This window comes from Centrocercus urophasianus, unplaced genomic scaffold (assembly GCF_019232065.1).
Source record: "Centrocercus urophasianus isolate 14NV4802_14NV808 unplaced genomic scaffold, USGS_Curo_1.0 seq_14, whole genome shotgun sequence".
Classification (NCBI taxonomy): Eukaryota; Metazoa; Chordata; class Aves; order Galliformes; family Phasianidae; genus Centrocercus; species Centrocercus urophasianus.
In genome coordinates this window covers 30300889-30317474 of record NW_024884586.1, presented here as the reverse complement: position 1 = coordinate 30317474, position 16586 = coordinate 30300889, and the positions used below count along the sequence as shown (strand labels likewise).

Below are 16586 nucleotides of genomic sequence, written 5' to 3'. Positions count from 1 at the left end.
AGAATGCTCTCTTTTTTTTTATTTTTTATTTTATTTTTTAAATCCTGTGTCTGTTTTCTTTCTCTGACTTTAAAATAAGAGCACTTTTTGATAGACTATACGTATCTGAAAGTAAGACAGAAAATGGTAATACTTTGTTTCGTACAAATAAAGAAGCGGAAGAAATTAGGGAGTTGGACTAGATCGTCTTTAAAGGTCCCTTCCAACCCAAACCGTTCTGTGATTCTGATTAGTGATGTGATTCATCCATATTCACCCAGTGTTTAAATTGCACAATCAGAACATATAGCTTCTAGTCACACACCCTTTCTATGAAGGAAAAGATTTTACCATTCTACAAATGCTCTGTGTAGATTTTGAACATTCTTTTTCAAGTATACACTTGAAAAGAAGTATATACTTCTGATTAACACAGAATTGCTATTAACTTCACTGAACTCAATACCCTAATTTTTACAAGTATGTCTACAGTAGTATATTTTGTATAAACAATTAGCTCCAAACTACCAGCTGGTTGCTTGCAGGTAGTTATTCCAGAGCCTTTAAATCTTCCTTCCAGCAATTCCACTTTATTAAGCTTTAACAAATTTGAAAAACAATTCCTAGAAACCGCTAGCTATGCACTTATTCTGAAAAGTACAGAACAAAATTACACTTCTTACACTTTTCAGCTCACTGCAAAACTGAGAAGGTTAGAGCAGAAAACCACAGAGAACCCAGGTGAAACAGAGGGGGAAGAGAATCAGCCTGAACCAGGAACAGCTGCTAACAGAAAGTCAGCTGCGCAGTGCATACAGAGTCACAGGACCATGGCAGCGTCCACTGGCAAGGAATTCCTTTCTGTCAAGCAAATCTGTGCTCTTAGAGAACAGCAGAAAGTCATCTAAAGAAGTCTATCATAGCAAAACTGACAAGGTAATTGTTGTTTCAGTTCAAGTTACCCCACAGAAGTAGGTAGGAAGAAGTCTGTGCAAGTCTGATGAAATACACCATAATCCAGTGTGCAGTGCTTCTAGCTTTAATGTTGTTGGCACAACATGGGGCTGATCAGTCCACAAAAAAATTAAAAACCTGGAGAAGGTTTGCCAGTATAACACACCCACTGACAGAAGCAGTAGCAGACTCAGCCCAGGGCACAGTACGAGTTAAAACTGCATCAGAGAGCATGTAAAGCACTTCAGTCCATACTCATGCTGCCCACATTCCTCCTCAGATTTGCTGCTTAGTGTTTCCTATTGGCAAAGCGCCTCTGAAGGCCAACAGCCAGCCAGTGGAAAAATTAGGCGCAAAGTTTTCATTAAATGTAGGTCAGACCAATCCTTGCCTGAGTCAACAGCAGCATAAGGCAAAGCAAATGCTTGACGTCCACCCCAGACTGCAGGGATGGCATGGGCTAGCTTGTTCCACCAGCAGTGGGGATCTGTGGCAGTGCAGTGCTTCCTCTCTTTCTCCATTTTTATAAATCATGAAAGCTGAGAAGGAAATTATTTTTCCATGCTGCAACATTTTTTCCCAGTGATGGGAAAATCTTCAAAATCATGTCAGGGCAAAAACAGAAACTTTCAAAACTTTTGTGTGCGTGCGTGTGTGTTTGTCTTAATGAATGAGAGAGCATGCTGATGGCTAAAATATTCCATTGGGAGGCAAAAAAAGAAAAACACCATCCTTCCAAACAGGTTCAGACACTGCTCTGCTTTTTTACTGCCTGCCACATAGGTGCTGTAAACACCAAGCTTATGGTCCATGCTGGAGTCTCTCTTTACTATTCCTCTTCTGGGCAAATGATCAAGTGTTAACTGGAGTATGCACGACGATCTGGTCTGCCACACTTCCAAGGAACTCCTTATCTACTGATTATTGAAGTCAGACTCTTTGGCAATCATTGCTAGAAAATGAAGCAACTACAGAAGGAAAGAATAACCAATTGCAGGCTAGAGAACATGAAGTCTGAGGATGGGGTGAAGGGAAGAGGACAATAAACCCATTAAAATGTGAAATACATATGGATTACAGAGCAGGACTCTGTCGTCTGCTCACCTGCACCTAGACACTGCAGGTTATAGCCATCTCAGCAGCCCTGGTAACACTTTACATAACTGCTTTGACAAAGCAGAGCAGCCAACTGATCCACTTTCCTCTCTTCAGCTATCTGATCCAGTTTGTGAAACACTCCTCTGGGTGCTGCCTTCTCTTGCACCCACAAATTGACTAAAATTCTCTGAAAGCCCCACAGGTCACTCAGAGAAGGTGAGATTTTAACCAATCTGATAAAAGTAATACAGAAAAAAAAAAGCCAACATTCTGAACCGATTTCAGAACTCTGGTTCGATGAACAGGAAGAATACATACACAGAAAAACAAAGCTAAATTGTCATTCAGTGAATGTCCAAATCTCCCACAGAAATCTGTGGGACTATGTAGAGAATAAACTAAAAAATATAGCTTGGGTAGTACATGAGTTTGCTTTGTTTTACGTAGTAACAAAAGACAAACAAAGGCTTAGTGTTCCCTTACAGAGACGTTTTCTGTATGTTGAGCCATATCACATTGCAGAGAGTTAGGTTTCTTCTCACAAGAAGACATACCATACTGTCTCTCACTGTACAACGCATGCAAGCATCTCATCTCTGGTATAAAAAATAACCTCTCCTCTTCTTGGAAGAAGTGGGAAATTTGCTTAGCTCAAGATTTACTTTTGAAGATGGATGTCTGAAACTCCTGGATAAATGGAAGTTAATGTTGCACACAGAATACTGAAAACACAACTGTCATCTTCTCCTCTGATCTCCCCAAAATCACTCTTCAAAAACAGCACTCTTCTTAATGACTATAGCTAGCCACATTATGATGTCTGAATCAACTAAGACTGAGACTACAGTGCCAGAAAAACACTGAGCAGACAGGTTGAAAAGAGCAGGAAGATGAGTCAACAAATGTAACTGAAAAAAATGAGATGAAAACTAGCAATGAAAAGAGCAGTTCTTCGAGGTAAGCTGCAGTGGCAGGTGCTCAAGGTATCCTGCTTCAGCTGCAAAGGAAGAACTGAGATCACTCCTCTGAGCTAACAGCTGCAGCCTCACTCATCCCAGTATGAATGGGTTTCAGTTCATTTGGACTGGGAAGCTGGGCAGTAGAGCAGCCCCATCTCCTGCTACACATCCTATAAGCATGAGATAAATACAGCCTGGATAAATCTCTGAAAAAGAGGTGGCAAAACAATAAGGCTGAAATAAAGAAAGAGACTTGAGCAGGGGGTCATTCGGAGAACAGGAGACTAAATAGGCAGTTGTATTCTGACTTGCCATTACAGTGACTGTGAAGCTGAATACTGAATACAAAAGAATGATTACTGGTGTTAGGTAAAATATTTTATACTTATAACAGACCTTATTACCTGAACAAGAAGACAGTATAATCATAATTATTATGTCACTAACTATCCATTTGCAGAACCCATGGAACAGTGCTAAAGAGAAGTTGTGGATGCCCCATCCCTGAAGGCATTCAAGGCCAGGCTGGATGTAACTCTGGGCAGCCTGGTCTAGTGGTTGGCAACCCTCCCTACAACAGAGGGGGAGGGGGGGAGGTTTGAAACTAGATGATCTTTGAGGTTCTTTTCAACCCAGACCATTCTATGATTCTTTGATTCTAAAATGGCATCATTTAAGTATTATAATCCATTACATTGGCCAGGAATCTATAGAACGGAATGCACCACTGTATTTAGAACTAGAATAGAATACAACCTTTTTTTTTTCCCCAGAGGTGCAGATATTGCCTTGCAAAGTGTCCTTCTTCATCTATTTCTCCTGTTATATGTTGATTTAATACTGTAATTAAAATGAAAATTGAGTTTGTGTTTATATGTCTTTCATCTGAGGAAATAATCAAAAACTCTCAATTCCCTTTCAACTCTATCAATTTCCATCTCTAAAAAGATCAACCCGCACATCAGTTTATGACACACTTTGTGGGAAAAATCTACGTACCTTTGCAAAATCAATTGTTTTTTCAACTATTTGCTTGTGCTACTTAAACCATGAATTCTAGGTTAACTGAAGCAGCAGAAGCACCAGCAGCTTTGGTACTGAAATCTTATTAAATCTCTTCACAGCAGTTTATAACTTTTAAAAGTGATACAACTAGTTAGGTAGCAAGAGAAGCTGCCCATGCTGACTGAATGCCTGATCCTAAAAATATGTATTTCAAATCATACTACTCGCTATTACAAGGATCTCACTGAAGTTTGACTTCTATCTCATTATCGAAAATTGTCACATAATTGTAAAATACAAATAGTTTTCTTTCATGCTGGTTATACCTTATCAATTCTAATTACTCTTCTACATGCAACTCCCCAGACTGTGACATCCATCTATTAAAACTTCAATTCTTCACGAGACAAATTATGATTTCATTTTAACATTGCAAGTTAGAAAGAAATGCCCATTCAATAGGAAACTTGCTGCAATAAATGTAAGTTTCTTCCTATTGTAACTTGCAGCCTGTAGCTATTACTGCATCTTACACATTTCAACAGCAAACTGGAGGACCCTCTGGGTAAATATTTTTTCCAAAGTTCTTCCTGTCCCTCCTCCCCTGTGAATTTAGACTTGGTAAATATATGGCTTTCAAGTGCTTGATTAAATCACAAATGAAACTCGTACCTATCACTGAAATAACTACTCACACTTCTAATAGCATTCCTAAATTCTACCTTACAGCCCTAATTAACTCTTACTGCTGGACATACACATTATTTTCTTTAGCAGTTTTATTCAAAAGTGTGTAAACACAAGTGTGCATTTCTTACACAGCTGTGGAGCAAAAATTTACAGTTTTTCTGAACTGAGCAACCCTACATCTGACCCCAACATGAAACCTACAAAAACATACTTTTAAGCAGAGATAGCCCTGTATTTATATTTTGCTCTCTCACCTTTCTTGGTAATGGAGGTTAAATCCAATTCAAAGTCAGACAAATCATTTTGTTCTACTACGTATAATCTGTTCAAATTATCTACCTATGAAAACTCCCAGTCCCAGAGCTTTTGAGTGAAGTATTTTAGGTTGGTATTTTTTTTTTTTTTTTAATTTGGAAAAATATATAGGTACTTCACTATATAGAAATATAGTCCTTATTCACAGTCATGCTGTTGTATCTGATATGTGAAAAAATAATCAGTATGCAACAGCATATGTCTATGCCAGCATTTTATATGTAGCAGAAGTACACTTCTGAAGCATTATTGAAATAGAAGGAAATTGATTATAGAAATGGGTAGTCCACAACTGAAAACTATGCAAATGAAATACTTATGATGACATTCAAACAACAGAAATATGTGAGAAAGTGGCAGGGGGATTAACACTCCCACACAGTTCAAAACTGATTATTTGGATATAGCCTCTTTCGGTCACTGATGATCTATGATTTGCATTAATCCCTAGCTTAAAGAGCATTGTGGTGAAACAATTACCCTAGTAAGCTAGAAACTCTATACAGTTCCTAACTGTTATGCAAATTTTCATTTCTGATAAGCGTTTTCAGGTTACTTTCCAGAAAATTCAACTTTCCTTATGAGACATGACATAGGAACAATATAGGAGGAGTAAACAGAAGTGGTGAACTTGCTCAACTTTACTGTGAGCCAACTTCCTCTCCCTTCTCTATGTGAATTAGATTCCTCCACCTTTTCTTTTCCCTCATTTTTATTTGTCATTCTCTTCAAAGAAAATTGTAATAGTACTGGGACCTGGTCTCTCTTAAAAAAAAGCCAGAATCCATATGAAAAGCAGTGTTTCATGATGTATTCCCGCAGAGTTCATTTTCATTTTAATTTTGGTTTGGATCTTGCAAATCCTGCTCCTATTTTTCTCAAAACTTCTCTTCAAGCCAGCAGTCTTCTAGCAGTTTCTACTTCATCAGACAAGGTTACTCTGAACTTGGTATCAAGACCATTGTTGGAAATAGCCAACATATGAAACAGAGAATAAGTTTTCACTCATTTGAGATGGCCTGAGAAAATGCACTGCTTTGCTATTTATGGTTTTTATGATCAATCCCATGTTGGTCTGATACTCTTTTCTTCATCTGCCTTATTTGGTATGAGAACTACTCAGTGATTCCCTAAGGACAGTGACAAAAGAGAGAAAATAATTTTTGATGTTCTGAATTATCTTACAACTTGAATAAGTAAGTAATGAAAAAAACATTCTTGCCCCAAAGGATATTCAGGTGACTACTGTCACAACTTATAAGCAAATCTTGTAGAAGATCATAATCAAATTTACAATAAAATTCTGCTTGTTCAAGAGCCAAGATATTAACATGCTACATTCTAATGGTGACTCCTGCAAGCCATTATTATTTTCTGAGATTTAAGTTATTTACAAGACTAAATTGCAGCTGCTGTCTACTGCACTTGTTAAATATATTACAGCAAGCCTGAGACTATCTCGACAGTTAAAGTCAATGAAAAATCCCCTATGATGTTCAGATCAACACAAGCAAAGTCTTTATTTTATATATATCAATATAAAAATAGCATTTTTCTTTTAAAATTATTCTACAAATCCCATTTAAGTGAGTAATAAGGGCACTATAATAAATTCTTTCTAGCTCGGTAAATCATACCATAATTTGTGCACACACTAAATGCTGACCAAATTCATTAAAAGCAATAATCACAAATTGCTTGGGGTTTCTATTCACTATTAACAGGTTTTAAATAAATGCCTGTGAGATTTAGGAACAGAAGTTGTTTTTGAAACTTCCCTCCCAGGTTTTAATAAACTTAATGAGAAGGGGAAACTCTAAAAACCTCTGGAAACCCAAGTATTTTTCACTTGTAAATGCTGAAACACTGAAAACACAGTTCTGCAACTGCTTCTTTTTTTTTTTTTAGTTATAACTAACTAGTTCCCTTTATTTCCAATGAACGTAATATTCACACTACATTTATTATTTACCTCTGCAGCCCACATCCCTCATCACAGACATTCAGCCTTCAGATTCACAATTTTCTGCTGTGTTGATGCCAATTCTCCTGCTTCTAACCTGCTGGCAGCTCTGTATCCCCTCTCACATAGGAGGTCAGGATGAAATGAGAGCTGTAACCCAACATCACTCCATAAAACAATCTAACTCCTTCACTGGACCACACAGAGCTCTTCCTCAGGGATTACCATCCACTGATCCATGCAAACGTTCAGTGCAGCCCACCTAAATTAATGAGAGAATGGCTATTTCTCTTATTCTATGTACTGCTACAGAACATAAGGAATTAAAACACATACATGATGTTGGGAGTTAGAAAACAGGCTTTAAAAATTACTGATTATTTTAAAATCTATGTTGAAAAGGTTATGCATGTATGTGCAAACAGGGAAAAAATAAGCGTTTATGACTACTGGTTCTTTTACCCTGGTATTTTTAAGCGAATGAATCATTATTAGACAGGTTTTTCATTCTTATGAGAATTAACTGCCAGCAACCTTCCCTTTCTCTTAGAAGAAACTAATACAATATTTAGGTTACAAGAGAAGGACTTCTATTTCAAAGAGGTGGTTGGCGAGCAACAAAGCAGAAATGCAGCTTTGATTCATTGATGTATTCACATTTCCAACAAATACCTACTTGATAAAGCTATTTCCTTACTTAGAGTCAGACACCATACAGAAAATTTCCCCTATGAGTCACTGACTTGTTTTGTTATTAATTATTTTACCTGTAATGTACATGCAATCTCTGGATTTCTTCTTCTAACTTTCTGCACTGCTGAAGAGTGGCTTCTTTTTCTTGTTGCAGGGCTATCAGTTCTGCCTGCAGAATGGTAAGCAAAGGAGAAACAATTTATTCAGAATATCTATATCTCTTTGAAAACATTGCAATCTTTTATGCATTCATTTCAGCCATGTTTTATTGTAAGACAAGTACTTGGTTATACTATTCCATAACACTGCCTGTGCCATTTTTAGAAAAAAATATTTCTTGTAGCATTATAACTGTTTCTAATTCCTTTTCACAGCAGGATGATGTTTTGAAAGGTTTCCTTTGCATACACAGTAAACTTTTTGAATGGGTGAGGTTAACCATACTTAGTTGAGCCAAGTTTCTTGAGAAACACGTCATAGTTATATAACATTCTCACTGCAAAATTCTGTAAGCGACATACTCTATAGTGAGTGAAACAAAGCACTCAATCTTCAGCTACTGATGTGCACCTCTTGGTCAGCATGTGGCCATGTTGCAGCTCCTGCCCTAAGAGCCACCTGACACTCCTGGTGAAGTCTGCTGAGACAGGCAGTGCTGGATTGCTCCAGGAGCTGGCTGCATTCCCATCCAGAACCTGGTTTATGGTGGGGCGAGGGACTCCCTGAGCAGCCACTGCCATCTCCCACCTGTGCATCGTCCCGGATGTTCCCCTGCCTTTGTTTGCTGGTGTGGAGCTGAGCAGCCTGTGACTCACAGCCATGGTGGAGATTGCAGTGTGCGGCTGGTAGGTCAGGAAGGCAGCCAGCCCCAACATGGCGCTACAGGTAGCGAGGAGGAAGGAGAAATAGCACTCATGCATATTTAATAAGGCTTTACAGCTTAATCACCATTAATTTTAAAATGTCCAATTTCAATAGCACTGCAGAACTCCCTTGAGGGCCCAGATACCATATAAATTACCTGATAATCATTGGATGATTAATTGTTGTAACAACAAATAAGACTGGGCTTGCACAGCAATTCCTTGACACACGAGCCTGAGCATTGGGCTGGTTTCCAATGTTTCTAATTCATGGTGTAAGTTATTAGCTGTACAAATTGTAGAGCCTCAAACCAAGGGGTACGTGTGAGAGAAATGCTGAGGTGAATTCTGCCAACTTCTCAGGACAGTGTTGCGGAACAGTTTCTTGGTAAATTAAAGACTTGTTACATGAGCTACAAACACACGAAGGGAATGATAGAGAATTCAGCTCTGAGCTCTTCCAGACTCACTGCATAATCATCAGCAACTCAGTCTGTGCCTCAGCCTCTTGAAACAGGGCTCATGCTTCTTGCTTCTGTTTCCTGCTTGTCTGTTAAGACTGTAAGTCTTCAAGGCAGGTGTTTTACTGTTTACTGTCAACTCCCAGTCATCTATAGACAATTTATCCTGCTGGCTGATTAATCATGTCCTGGATACATGGCTCACTACTGGCAGATTTTACTGAGCACTGCTCTGCGCAAATGCAGCCACACAGCCAGTCAGCACTGTGCTGACCAGAGGATCATGCTGTACCCAGGGCTTTGTGTCACTGGGGTTCAGGACCCACTGCTGCAGCTGCTCCTGTAACAGACATACATAAAATTTTAACAGAGGGCTCCCTGGAGAATAAAAACAAACTTTCTTACAATATAGAGCATTCCTGCAGCTTGAAAGGCAAAAAGCGTTAATGTTTAACCTTCAAGTGACAGTAGTATAGAGCTTCTGATATCAAAAACAATGTACTGGATGCTGGCAAGCCCTAACTCTGCCAGCAAGAGGTTAAAATCCTCTGCAGGTGAGCTGCTTGCCTGGTGCTGCTTGCTGCCTTGCAAGCAGAACGCACAGAACACAGGAATGTCAGCCAAACCAAGCTATTTTCTATAATTATACTGTACTGTAGGTGAAACAACATTCTTAAAAATTGGAAAACATGCTTGAATCAAAGTAGGTGGTTTGTTCTAGAGGCCAATAATTAAAATCCTTGCCAATTTTCAGTGTACTGTGAAGTGTGATTGAAATGGGAGACTGGAAGGAAATGTTTGCAGCTGACACACCTACTCACAGGGAGATTAACGGCTAGTCTCTTTGGAGAACTATCATAAAAAATACATCTCATGTTCCACTCACTTTTCAGGACAAAAGTCAGAAGGCATTGGAGTCTGAAGACTCTTATTTATGTCCATTTTCATCAGAAAAACCATACTGTTTTGACTGGGTTCTCATCTGACTTACACCAGCAAAATTAACAGTAGAATCAAGTGCTCTGGATTAAAAATTAAAAAATAAAGCAATACCAAAAAACAGCTAAAAAATCTCAAGGGAAGAAAATAAGGCAACCCTGAGTGGGTTGATACTAGGGAGCTACATGAGATCAATCAAAATTCCAGCCCAGGTGTCTTGGTGCACGGTATGCCACCATGCAACAAAATGGCCATCATTCACAGCCTGAAGAGTGGTAAACACAAACAAATGACTGAAGTATCCTTACTAGGAGGAGGAAAGCAGAACAACACACATAACAACGTTATGCTAACTGCTAACTACAACAACGTCGCTTGCACAACTATAAAATATTTGAAGACTTCTATAATGTACATTGAAATCCATCCACAGTGTACATGGCAGAAGTCCTATATGACCTCACCTCCAGTAATAACAATAGCTTTATGGGAACATTTAAACAAAATATTATTTCTCTGGAAAATGTCACAATGTGGATATCAGAACTTCTCACTGAAATGTACCAGTTTTGATTATTATTATTATTTTGAAAGTAGGGGAAAGAAGGAGCGTTGACAACCAAAAGAATTACACCCATATTCCTCTGGTGGAGGTTTTCCCCCAAAAGACTCACTTAGTGGTGAAGTTGGTCACCACCTTGGTATATGGGATGCTCTCAGTGAAGTTTCTGTTAAACTCAGAAACGGTATTTGGATATGGTCTCTTTCTCAGAACTTTTGTTTGACTGCAAATTCTAAAGCTTTCACATACGGTTTAATATGGATAGATCCTTCTCTCTTTGCCTCCCAGCCCAATTTCTGTCAAAAGAAAAACAATACCCTTGTTTCTACACTTATCCCATTTTGCATTTTAATAGTTACTTATAGAAAAACTGTATTTTCAAATTAAATTAGATCTAAAAGTTAATTGCTACATATTGAAACATAAAATAGCCATGTCTTGAATAAGAAAATGCCATTATTGATCTCACTGTTGTTGCTTTTATTTGAAAATATTTAAAGCACAATCCTATGTGCAAACTAAAGCAATGGAAAAGAGAGTTGTTATCCTTTTCCTACTCCCCTAGGGCAAACACAAGCACCCTAAACCCTAATCTAATTTGAAACTTGTTATATGTAAGCTGACACAGATCTAAAGCTTCTGATACAGTGCCACATGGAAAATTATTAATTAAAAAAACGTAGAATGTCTATGTTGTCAGACTTCCTATGGATGGCAGATGACTTTTATGGTGTTTTTCTGCAGCCAACAGAAGGAAAAAATGTTCAATGACCCTGAGTAGAAAAACTGAATAGTATGATTGTCTTACTGATGGTTTTTTCTCCTCATGCACTTATAGAGAGCATTTATATTTTCACCTTCATATATTTACAGACAGAATATAAATTATGTGGGCTAAGCATAGCTTCTTCCATTATGTCTCAGTCGGTAGGCTCTCCAGTTCCTCAGTCTTTCCAAATCTACCTCTCATGCATGCAGTGGTAACAGTGCTACTTAACTCCAATGGACACACTTCACCTGACATGTTCTTGCACTCCTTTTGCTCACAGCCACCATCCTACATCAACTGTCTGCCTGCTCACTGGTACGATCCAGCTAATAGTAAAAATTCTTGGTGCCACTGAACATCATCCACTGTTTTTTTTTTTCTCCAATACTTGAGGTCATTCCAATCATTCTGCATGACAGCCTGGACTTACTTTATATTAATAACACCTCTTAGCTCTACAGCATCAAGCTATTTCACTAGTACACTTCTGTTCTTCATACCAAATGTTACTAATGAAAACATTAAAAAAAATTGTTTCAGCATCAACTGGTGAGAAACTATGTAGAAACTTCACAGTAGAAATCCTTGGACTTTAACACTACTCCTTTCAAAGCTGTTTGCTGTTGCCTTTCTGCTGACTAGTTCCTTATTGCCTTTGAATAATCTCTCACCACCTTCATAGGTGCATGATATTTTGCAGATGGAGCTCAACTTGCCCATCCTTCCAAACAAGAGATGCTAGCTGAACCCAGTTAATAGCAAGCAGGATTTCCTACACTAAGCTTGTGGCTGCTTGTAAAATAACAGCATACACAAGCTCCATCTTTTTAATTAATAATTTTCCATGTAGTACCAGATCAGAAACTCTACTTTTTTTGTCAGCTTATACATAACAAGTTTCCTTGTCTAAATAACCAGTATCGGGTCTAAGAATACTTGCATGAATTCATGTGAGTGAATAATGTTCTTCAATCTACTGTTGCTTTAAGTATTTTCCTTCCAAATTTACTCTGAAGACTCAAAATAAATACTAACTGATGTATAACTGCCAGGATTACTTTTTGTTTGTTTGTTTTCTAAATGTAGGTGCTTCCTCTGCTAATTGTCAAATCATATCATACAGAACCTCATAGGATTTATTAAATAACTTTACTAAACATTTCTGCAATTTTAGTTAGGAGCTCTTTTGGAATTTTGGATAGAGGCAACCATTATCCCAATATGAGCACAATAACTTACTCAACAGCAATGATAAACTCAATTTCCATACCTTCAGTTCTCTTAACCCTTTTCCTAATATTTAACATCATCATTTCTTAGTGCTGATAGAAAAACAAAGATCAAGCAGTTTTGGATCTAATACAGATTATCCTTGATGTGTGTGCCATTCTTAGAATGGTAGCACATTTCCTCTTTCCTTGTTCTCATTTTGGTCGTTTCACTATTGTTTAACTCCCTTTCTATGGGCCAATTTAGCTTAACCTCCTGCAATCTTTATTAATTCTTGTATCTTCTATTTTCTATGATTTAACTTTGTTGGTTAATAAATTCTCCTTTTTGTAGATGCTCAGTTTATTCTTATCAAGATCATAATTCAGCCAATTAGAACTGACACTGTTTCCTCCAAACATTTTTCCCTGGTTTAACGGATAGAGTTATTAATGGGTAGGTATTACCTGAATTCGTAAAATGGCTGCTACCAATTGCTTTCTTTCAACTGATCTGGGATACTCCTCTGGAGTAGAGGAAGGCTAGATAATAAGTCTCAACAGTCATTTCTGCAATTTATGGGCTCAATCATTTACATTTGTTAGAGCTGTGTAATGAGGAGGGATGACAGCAAAGTGTCATTCTGCTCCTTTGGTCTTATGCTACCTGGGGTCTGAGATGGAAACTAGACGTAAGTGGTCAACTGAGAATTACCCAATTTCTCCTGGGGACAGAATTATGTTTCTGGTGATATTAGTTGGCTAGGGAAGCAGTAAAAGGTCAGTTGTGTTCTTACAGCAGCAGGAGATGCTTAGGGCAGGAAAGATTTCTTTCACTTCGAATTAGAATAAGGAAAAAAAAAAATTGAAGAAATTAAAAATATTAAGGCTTATTTATATTTTACACTTTATATTTTACATCTCCAGTCAATAACAGTAACACGTACTGCATGATAGAGCAGGTCATGTTGTGACACATTATGACATCCAACTTCTAACCATTCTGTTATTTTTACATTAGCAGCTGCTACTTAGTGCAGATTACAACATCTCATCTTGTTTTCTATTTCAAAATGTCAACACATCAAATTTTTCTCAGACAGAAGCAGATGATACTTTGATCTGGAAAAGAATATGAGCACTTGTCTTATTAATTAGGGGATCAGAGGTTTTCAGGGTCAAGAACAAGACTCCAGCTAACAGGAAGGATCTGAAAATGGCTGACTCCCTACTAACAGCTAAGTGATCACCTTCCTTTTTAACTCACAGCATTGGCGTGTCAAACCGTTTCATTACAATGCAAACAGGGGACAGTTTGACCTAGAACATTAGATAAAATATTGCAATGTGTGTTTAAGTAGCAGCTGGCTTGGGCGATTTTAAAAATGAAAAGTAAAAATTGGAACTGAACGATGATAGATGTTACAAATTATTGATGCGCCACGTAATATGTAACTAAAGAAAAATTCCAAATTTAAAACAAATTAAAACTTGAAAATGCAGATGCAAATGTTCACAAAATAATCATAAAAATTCTGGGAGAATTCTGGATGAAAAAGCTTGGAGTGCTAACTGAAAATTTTAGAAATTCAAGAAAGTTTAGTTTCTCAGCACATCATTCTCTAATGGAAATAGTCTTTAAGTTACATTAACTTGGACTAAATTAAGGAGCTGTAATACTGCTTTCTGACAGATCTGTGTTGTTCTGGAGGATCAGTACAGTTAGAAAATTACCCTAAAGAACCAACTGAGTACTGTTTGCGCACATGAATTCTGGAGTAAAGGCAGTGGTAGTGAGAACCAACTACAGATTTCCCAGCATCCTGCCACACTCACACCCAGGTGAACATTCCCTTTGGGCACAAGGGAATGAGATCTCACAGCAAACATGACCTTTATGAATTAGCATCAGGACCAATTAATAATACTGAGATATTACTCCACCATTTAATGTTATTGTTGGTCAAACTAAGTATAAGATTCTGTCTTCATCACAACAAAAACTCCCAGTAAGAATACATGATCATGTTCTAAGAATATTGCTTGCATGGTCACTAATCCTGAGAGGTGCCACTGCAGTTTTGAATGATAGGAACAAGCCATAACAAATATTATGCAGATTGTGCAATCAGAAAAAAAAAATATTACCAAAGAACTTCTCACTGTTCTGTCAAGGAAAATTAAAGGATCCAGTAACACCTTTTACTAGACTACGCACACACCTGGTTCATTAAATTACAAGGAGAACAAACTTAGTATCTATGAACTATCCTGAAGGAAAAAACATTTGAATCATTATGTCTGAAAGGTGGATATCTCATTCTTGTACTGCAGTCACATCATACTGCCGCAGAAGACTTTAACAAGCAGTGTAATCTTTTACCTAGTGATGTGTCCACATTAGCACATACTAGACAGATTCAGTCCATTATCACATTATACAAGAAAAATTCTATATGAAATGTCAGTTATATTTTTTAATGAGAATTTGCCTACCTAAACTTAGGTACTACATTTATGCAAATTTCCTCACCATTCACACATTATTTTGTAATATTTTCTATCTTTTTTCTTAGCAATATACAGCATAATGAAATTGCAGGAAGTATTACCTGTTCAGAAGACAATCCTACACACATGGTGAGTCTCTAAGACTAACACCCGGAACTACTTTATTGTACAGAATGATTCACAGTGAGGAAGATTAATTGGAAAGTCTGCCTGTGAGGTTGACCCCAAACTGTAATTGACTTCATGGGGTCAAGACTTCATTTATGGTTTCCATTTATTGGAGTGAAACGCTACAGAACACAGAGATACCATCATAGATATCTACTCCATGCTTACGGAGAACAACTATGGATACTGCAAAGTCTGAAAATTTCCAAGCATGACAGCACCAGAAATATACATTCATAGCTGCATTAGACTTTGCACGCAATGTCATGTACAGGGACACAGATTTTTTTGGCAGGAGATATTTAAATAAGAACACAAGATGGAGGGAATTTAAAATACCAAGTAGCTGAGACTCCATATGCAGATAGGTAGATGCTTGTCTTGCTATTAAACTATGATGCACACAGTGAGAATGAAATCAAAAGAAATTACCAAGAAGCCTTCATCTGAAAACAGGGGCAAATAGCCATTCACAACAGTTATATTTGCAAGGTATCTATGGCTTTAGAATTAACTTATAGAACAATGCAAATTTAAAAAATTACAGTAAATTCCTTTACTTCCCAGATTAAAGAATGCCTTCAGCTCTGGGTATGTAGAAAGGGCACATTTCTCTATGATCTGTAATTCAAGTTTGGCCATAGTAACATCACATACTTTGTTTCTGATCTAAAAATACAGTTTCAAATAATGGAGAGACACGACTAATACAGAAAAACTTGAATTTAACCACATTGCTTTGGGTAAGATGTGTCTAAAGTAGAAAATATTTTCTGTAGAATTTAAAATATTCTGGTTATCTGAGGAAGCTTTCTTATGCCCCATTCATGGCTGCTTAGGTAACTGGACTAGAAAACACACATATCCCTTTCAAAGACAGAGAGAATTATCAAATGTAAGTTTAAAATAAAAAAGGAAATATCTCTCTAATCTGCTTTAATAACAGGTATCTTTCTTTCAACTCTGAGAGATTTCACTTGCTTCACGTGCACCATGAAGACTATTACACTTTATAGCAATCTTTACCAGCAGTCTCCTTAGAGGAAATCAAGGAGGAATGACCATGTAGACTGTAATAAGCTCAATAGTCTGCAAGCAGCTCTCCAGGTTGTCTACTGGCAGGCTGCTATGGGAAAGCTTCAAATGTCAGTACCCATGATAAACCCGTTGTCCACATAAATGACTCGAGCCACCAGGATATCAAGTCAATATCTGCTACAAACAGTAAGTCATCATCACAGGATCCAAAAGGTAGTGTTGTAATGTTGTCTCAGAAGCTTTACAATAACAAAGCCCCTATTCAATAAAAAACACATTCCCCTCAGCCCCAGAAGTGTCCTATCCAGTTTGGGGCGGAACTGTGCTGGCAGAAGAACAGAAGAAAGTTCATATTACACCTAGACACATTTTAGGTGAGCTGCAGGCAGAACCAGTGTGTACTTTCAGTAC

The 16586-nt window shown here is 37.6% G+C and overlaps 1 protein-coding gene across 9 annotated transcripts in view; it reads right to left on the bottom strand.

Annotated features, from left to right (window-relative positions):
• MIPOL1 (mirror-image polydactyly 1) overlaps positions 1–16586 on the bottom strand; it is a 175195-nt gene that overhangs the window by 43656 nt on the left and 114953 nt on the right. For all 9 annotated transcript variants that reach the window (XM_042813682.1, XM_042813686.1, XM_042813687.1 and 6 more), the window contains one exon: positions 7731–7825. In XM_042813682.1, the coding sequence (XP_042669616.1) occupies positions 7731–7825 (95 nt within the window). The remainder of the gene's footprint in view (positions 1–7730; positions 7826–16586) is intronic.